Genomic DNA, 6,832 nt, shown 5'->3' on the forward strand with positions numbered 1-6,832 from the left:
GAAATTATTTGATTAAAAAAAATTATACAAGACTACTAGTTAAATAGTAATTCTTAAATCGGTCGAATTGCTTTGGTTTAATCAAAATTGTAGACATAAATCAAAATAAGCCCACCTAGTGAGCACGCCTTCATCAAAAAAAAGAGAGAAAGAGATGAGTATTAGTAACTAAAACTTTAATTTATTAAATTTCCAAGCATAATTGATTATTGTAATTTAAGTATTTAATAAAGTGAACACATATTCTTCTCTTACTTCATTCCCCATATCTTTTGTAGCTTTACCAACACACACACTTCTGTCTTTTGTCGTGCCTTGGCCCTTGACCAAAAGCATTGCCCAAAATGGGTACACCGTCCAAGGTGGCTGCACTCATGGCGGTGCTGTTAGTTCTCTCCGGCAGACTCGCGACGGCGACGTGGTGTGTGGCCAGAAGCGACGCCACACAGGAAGCTTTACAAACGGCACTTGACTACGCATGCAGTGCCGGAGCAGACTGTGCACCATTGCAGCAATCTGGTCTCTGTTTTCTTCCAAACACCATCCAAGCACACGCCTCCTACGCCTTCAACAGCTATTACATGCGTAAATCAATGGCTCCCGGATCTTGTGACTTTTCCGGCACCGCCACCATCGCCAAAACAGACCCCAGTTATGGATCTTGCGTTTACCCACCGACTCCGAGGTATATATATGCACCATTTCATTTGTCTTATCTCTTATATGTTTAGTCCGATTGGGATCAACACCACCGTCTTACCGCCGTGTAATTTCAGCTCCGCAGGAGGAACGACACCAATCACGACTCCTAGTTCAGGCATTGCTTCGCCACCACCGTTCGGAGGAGGGCTGACTCCAGACAATGGCATGGTGCCCACATTAACCACCCCGCCAAATTCTAAAGCTTTCTCGACGTCCGACGTGTCAAGAATCTTACATCTTAACACCATCTTCATAGTGTTCTTGTTCATCTTTTAATTGATCAAGATTTTTTCGGCATGATTTGCTTTGAATGTAGAAGGTAGACGATTATTAGTAAAGTTTTGTTAACACCATTTGGTTTAACCGTGATCATCTAACTTAAAAAAAAAACGAAGGCACATGAAACTGCAGAAATCTATCATATAATTTACTTAAAAACTTTCAGGGTAGATTGCAACAAACAATAAATCATGGGTCCACGATGTGGAGCCATGTGGTTGAAGCAACTTGAGTCATAGAGTCTAAGGTGTTGCTTGTTTACCTCTTAATAAGTTCCATATGTTCCTGTTTGAGTTTCATATGATCATTAGTTGGAGCAGAGAGCAGTGGTTGTTACACTAGTGTTTGATATTTAGGTGTTATAGAAGCCACCAATTGGATTTGATCACTACTTAGACGATGAGACCTTGGGATCTTTTGGACAATCAGAGCCATAATGTTTTGGTGTTTGACATTGCATCATTTGCACAAACTAATTAGGCTGTGGCGGCAGGTATATATGATGGAGATTTACAAAATGAGCAATCGATATTATTCCATTTTGCTTCAAATTTCAAGTCATGTGGTTTACCTTTGTAGCCCGATGAAGGAACATGTAGAACAGTGTCAATGGAAGTTGGAGACATGGTTGTGTTAGGGACTAAGGACTTCGACAAACACAAATACAATAATACAGTTGCGAAGAATTACAAAGAACACAAAGATTTAACATGGTTTTTTGTCGGGATAATCAACCTATGTCTACACATGCAAATTAAAGAGATTTTAGTGATAATCAATGCTATATACTTTGTGTTTATGGCATCTACTTTTTGTTAAAATCAAGGGAAATGATTTGTACACAACAAATTACATCTCAATCACCATATGCATAAATTACATCTCAATCACCATATGCATGGTGCTCTTGTTCATCTTCTAATGGATCAAGATTTTGTCACCATAATTTGCTTTGAATGTATACATGGGTAGGGCTGGCAATTCTCGACACGACACGCGACACGACCCGCGACACGACACGAAATAAATGGGTTTGGGTTGAGTTTTTCAACCCGCCAACCCGCTAACCCACTAACCCGCCAACCCGTTTATTAAACGGGTCATATATGGGTTACTCAAAAAATAAACGGGTTGACCCGCCAACCCGTTTATATTCTTAATAAAAAAAATTATTTTATTTTTAAATGTATTTATGTATCAAGTATTAATATTTAATAAGTATTATATAATATATACCATTGATTGATAGACCATTTGACTGTTTTGACATTTTGACTCGTAGTGGATGGTCTAAGATCGTGAGTCGTAACCTAAAAGGTTAAGTCTGTAACATGTTTCTATGAATGTTTTTAATTTTCATTTGGATATTTAAGACTTAAATGTCTAAAATTCGGACCCACAAACCCAAATCTAACCCACGAACCCGCCAACCTATGAACCCGTATAAATAAATGGGTTGGCGGGTCATATATGGGTTTATGTTCCAAACCTGCCAACCCGTGACCTGTATATTTAAATGGGTCGTGTTTGGGTTGGCATATTTTGACCCGCCAACCCGTCAACCCGCGACACGCCAACCCGAACACGACACGATTGACAGGCCTATACATGGGTACACGATTATTTACTAAAGTTTTAGTTTCAGCTGTGATTATACATTATTTCAAAATTAAAGGCACGTGAAACCGAAGAAATCTATCACCAGATTCACTCACAACTTACTAAAAAAATTCCAGATAACATTCAAACAAACAACAAATCATGGGTCGAGTGGTCGACCCATCTTACAATCTATGCTATACAAATCTGTTTTAGAACCCTAACAGATACAACAAGCTTCACTTTGCTGATCTCCAAAGCTTGAGTGTAGGTTTAGCTTTAACAACAGGGCATCTTCCAGGCTCACGAACAATAAATATTTGATCACCCGACTCATTATACATGTCTTGATTTCTATGCCATGTCCATAGAGCATGTGTCTCATTCTTCACCTCAAGAATCCCATGCCCAAAGCTACTTTCTCTATAAGCACTATATTCAGGTTGTCGATCCCAACAGAAGTTCCCTGATGCTGGACCTGATGTGAAATTGGTTGCACAAAAACCACCCATGAATGAATCCGGCGTGGTGGAGGGTTCCGGGCAGTTGCCCGGTTCATCAGCATGTTTGACCGCCATCTTTTCTCTGTTACCACCGTCTCCTACGGTTATGTGGACCGGACCACATGGATCCAACGTGTAGTTGTACACTCGGTTTGTTCGTTCGTACGCATGTACCTGAAATTTTTTTAAAAGTAATTTTAAAATCTTTAGTACTTTCAAGTTTCTGCAAAAAAGTTATTCTTCCTGCAACCCCTGAGCTGGCCCACACTCATTGACCAGGAGTGTCATGTAAGATGTAAATTAGGTACACAACGGTCTGCTTAAGTGGCTGGCTGACATAATCCACATTGGAATTGAAACCCTGACACTGTATGGATCATGTAATGCTTGAAACACTTACATGACCATTGAAAATTATATCGACGCCGGCATTGTATAGTAGTTCTTCCATGGCTACCCTCATGCATTCGACTTCTTTGTAATGAGAAACATAGGTGTTGTACCATGGTGGATGCCAAACACCAACTAGCCATGGTGTCACTTCTCGATTGACATTCGCCAAATCCCTCAGCAACCATTTGTATTGATCCGCTGTAGAAAAAAAAATGACACAAATCGACGTCAGTGTTAGTGTCTCACATCAGCTAGATACAGTGGCTCTCCATACACGTTGGAGTTTCTCTCTCTCTCCTTAAAAGTGATTTTGGAGAAAAAAAATCAAGAACCCTACATATCTAACATGGTATCAGAGCTATCTGAATAATCAAATAGTGAAAAGTGTAAACAAGATTAAGTTTTACATGATTTGTCATAAGCAATGTAGCCACCAAGCATTATGAAGTGTATTCCTCCTGCATTGAAGGAGTAGTACATAGTAGATTTGGAGCCACTTTCTTTAGATGGAAAGGCAAATCGTGCACTATAAGCTGCAAATGTTGTGTTATCAACTTGCTCTTCGATTTCATGGTTACCCTCTATAGCCATGATTGGTACTTTAGATGTTAATCTCTGCATAAACCTGAAATACATCACTCATCATCTTCAAGAACAAAAGCATACAACTTTAGCATCAAGATTCGATAAAGATTCAAACTTTTACCTTCCCCAGAAATCCCAACGTGGTTGATAAGTTTCGTGAATAGGAGTATTTGAGAACGAACAAGAATAGCAGTCTGAACCAGTGCCATTTGTTAGATACAAGTTAGCATAAGTTGCATCTCCTACAAGAAGCACAAGATCAGGTTGGTTTTGGATGAGGTGGCTCACTGTTGATGTTGTATTATAAGTAAGACCAAGATCACCCATAATTCCTATTTTGGGGTAATTTTTAGGGCTAGAAACAGGCATAGTCTTGAAATGAAAAACACCACTCATTGATTTAATCGAAGGATCTCCACATCGATAGTAATAAACAGTATCTGGAGATAATCCTGCAAGATTCATATACCAAGATTTGAGATTTCTTTTATTATATGTAAATCAAGAAATTGAAACTCTTAGAAACTAACCTGTAAGTTGAACATGGTGGATGATACCAGAAGTGTAGTTTTGAAGACCTTTAAATGGGTATAGCTGATTGTAAATCAGAGAGTAACCCTCTGTTTTTTGTGTTTGTTTCTTCATAGATTTTACTTTCCCATATTCTACAACACTAGCTACGCTTTCAGGATTTAAGGGTTTTATATTGTCACCAATTTGATAATCACCTGCATTTTTTCAGAATTTTTTTGATCATTTCTCCTTCAAATAATCTAAAAAACCCCAAATTCAAACTCCAAGGCGAGCATTAACCAGAGCGACAGTGAAATTTATTTTGATTGTATTTTAAAGCATATGACAGTAAATTAACGAAAGCGAAGGTGTAATTCCTAATTTGTTCTTATCAAAAACCTAATCATTATCGGAAAGATTAGTACCTGTAACCCAAGAAATCCAAACAGAATCATGGGTGGTGGAAAGAGAAATCGATATCTGTTCAGGTTGAAACCCGTTAACAGTTCTCCGGACACGAGGATCATCGGACGGCAAGTCCACCGCATTCCCACGAAAACTCTCATCCAGTGGCACCGTCACCGGCGTAAAAGGTCCGTCAAGAGTGGTCGGAATACCACCGTCACCTTTGACGATCTCACCGCAGAAAACAAAACCCACAAGAATTAACAAATAGCAATAAAACCCAATCAGAATCACACTCCCTCCTTCTCTCTTGAACACCATTTTCCTACGTCGAAGGTGAATGTGGAGGTCTACGTGGTTTTAAAGTTCGATTGATGGCATATCGGCATATCCTAAAGAATATTACTTGGAATCTTTATGCGTTGCAGAAAATGACACTTTCTTCGATTTGGGTGCCGATCAGCCACCGCAGCCAATTACATACGGGGTTTTGCTGTTTTGTCTATTACTTTTTTCTCCGATTTCACGTCGAGAAAGATGGAAGAAGTGGCGTGGCGTCTTCGTAACCATCGACCGTTGCTTGCCGTTTGAGACTCATTTTTATTGAAGGCTGAACCTTTTTTTAGAATATCTCTATCCAATCCGTTAAACATTTGTTTTTAGAACTTTGTTTTTTTATATGATTATATTCGATCGACATAATAATTATGTTAAAATGATTAAAAATTAAAAATCTTATTTTTTATAAAATTTTATAATAATAAATTCGTCAAAATCTTTATTTTTAATATTTTTTAGATGTTCTATAATTATCTTAAATCTTTTATATTAAGTAACCATTATCTTAAACATATTATTTTTTATAAAATTTTATAATAATAAATTCATCCAAATCTTTATTTTTAATATTTTTTTAGATGTTCTATAATTATCTTAAATCTTTATATAATGTTATAGCTTGGAGTTGAATCTCAAAGTATAACTTCGTTTTAAATCCAATAGAATAAAATCATAGGTCACCTTTTGTGCACCTCAAAATCAGAGCTTCGATGATTTCGGAATTCATCACGCATGTGATAGCCCTCGTCTCCAACCGAACTTTACTTCTGTAATTTATGAAATCAAATGGTAACAAAAGCGGGTCATGATGGATGGTAGAGAATGAACGGGAGGAATTGAGACACATATGGACGACTAGAAGGTAATCGACAAAATGTTTTTTTCTATTTTAGGTTAGCGGACAGTAATTTGATCAGATAAAGGTCTTTGGCTTCAAGGGATAAAGTTTTTGCCTTATTAAATGTTGATTAAATGATTTAAGCCCTTGAATCGTGAATTGGAGGCAAAAGGGGTGAAATGGGAAAAAGTGATATTTTAGACTTTTTGTATGTATTGATGAATTAAGTTCTGTATGTATTAAGTAAAAAGTAATTAGATAGAATTGTGGGGAATGTTATTACCTTCACATGTATGTATATAAAGATCACCAAAACAGGTTTAGAATGAAGAAATTATGGTTGTTTGAAGCTAGAATGAAATCTGAGAAACGCGTTTTAGGTCATTTTCAACCCTCAATCACACCGAAAAAGTTGGGAGCAAACTCTAGCCTCTTTTGAGTGGTGTGTGCTCAACCTCCCTCTTAAATCCATTTTAGTACTCTTTTTATGGTGTTTTCATTATTAGATATATGAGTATTTGTTGTTTTTGTCCATTTTAATGAGTTTTGGCCCCTTTGAGGTTTATTCCGCAGAGTTTGAAGAGCTCTTGAATTTTGATTGTCGTTTGGGTTTAGATCTAGTCATTTAATGGAGTAGAGACTGCATGCAAGAGCTCTCTTTACTCCATGCTTGAAG

The 6,832-nt window shown here is 37.5% G+C and overlaps 2 protein-coding genes across 2 annotated transcripts; one reads left to right on the top strand and one right to left on the bottom strand.

The window, feature by feature from the left end:
- Nucleotides 1-273: 273 nt before the first annotated feature.
- Nucleotides 274-1,065, top strand: LOC145058313 (PLASMODESMATA CALLOSE-BINDING PROTEIN 1-like). Its single transcript, XM_079006234.1, has 2 exons — nucleotides 274-685; nucleotides 777-1,065. The coding sequence occupies exons 1-2, from the start codon at nucleotides 345-347 to the stop codon at nucleotides 976-978; spliced, it is 543 nt and encodes a 180-aa protein (XP_078862360.1). The 5' UTR covers nucleotides 274-344; the 3' UTR covers nucleotides 979-1,065.
- A 1,596-nt stretch (nucleotides 1,066-2,661) lies between these two features.
- Nucleotides 2,662-5,602, bottom strand: PAP15 (purple acid phosphatase 15). The gene is made up of 6 exons (XM_079008222.1): nucleotides 5,000-5,602; nucleotides 4,592-4,789; nucleotides 4,183-4,513; nucleotides 3,884-4,101; nucleotides 3,484-3,674; nucleotides 2,662-3,257 (listed from the first exon to the last, which is right to left on the bottom strand). The coding sequence occupies exons 1-6, from the start codon at nucleotides 5,298-5,300 to the stop codon at nucleotides 2,820-2,822; spliced, it is 1,677 nt and encodes a 558-aa protein (XP_078864348.1). The 5' UTR covers nucleotides 5,301-5,602; the 3' UTR covers nucleotides 2,662-2,819.
- Nucleotides 5,603-6,832: the final 1,230 nt, after the last annotated feature.

This window comes from Lactuca serriola, chromosome 6 (genome assembly GCF_051521515.1).
Source record: "Lactuca serriola cultivar US96UC23 chromosome 6, Lser_US96UC23_V15, whole genome shotgun sequence".
Lineage (NCBI taxonomy): Eukaryota > Viridiplantae > Streptophyta > Magnoliopsida > Asterales > Asteraceae > Lactuca > Lactuca serriola.

What these genes read in the sequence shown, in the direction of transcription:
- LOC145058313 (XM_079006234.1), top strand. Translation starts at nt 345, where the DNA reads ATGGGTACACCGTCCAAGGTGGCTGCACTCATGGCGGTGCTGTTAGTT. An exon ending in GTTTACCCACCGACTCCGAG is followed by an intron (nt 686 to 776) that starts GTATATATATGC and finishes GTGTAATTTCAG; the next exon opens with CTCCGCAGGAGGAACGACAC.
- PAP15 (XM_079008222.1), bottom strand. Translation starts at nt 5,300, where the DNA reads ATGGTGTTCAAGAGAGAAGGAGGGAGTGTGATTCTGATTGGGTTTTAT. An exon ending in CGTTGGGATTTCTGGGGAAG is followed by an intron (nt 4,102 to 4,182) that starts GTAAAAGTTTGA and finishes GATGTATTTCAG; the next exon opens with GTTTATGCAGAGATTAACAT. An exon ending in ATATAATTTTCAATGGTCAT is followed by an intron (nt 3,258 to 3,483) that starts GTAAGTGTTTCA and finishes AAAAAATTTCAG; the next exon opens with GTACATGCGTACGAACGAAC.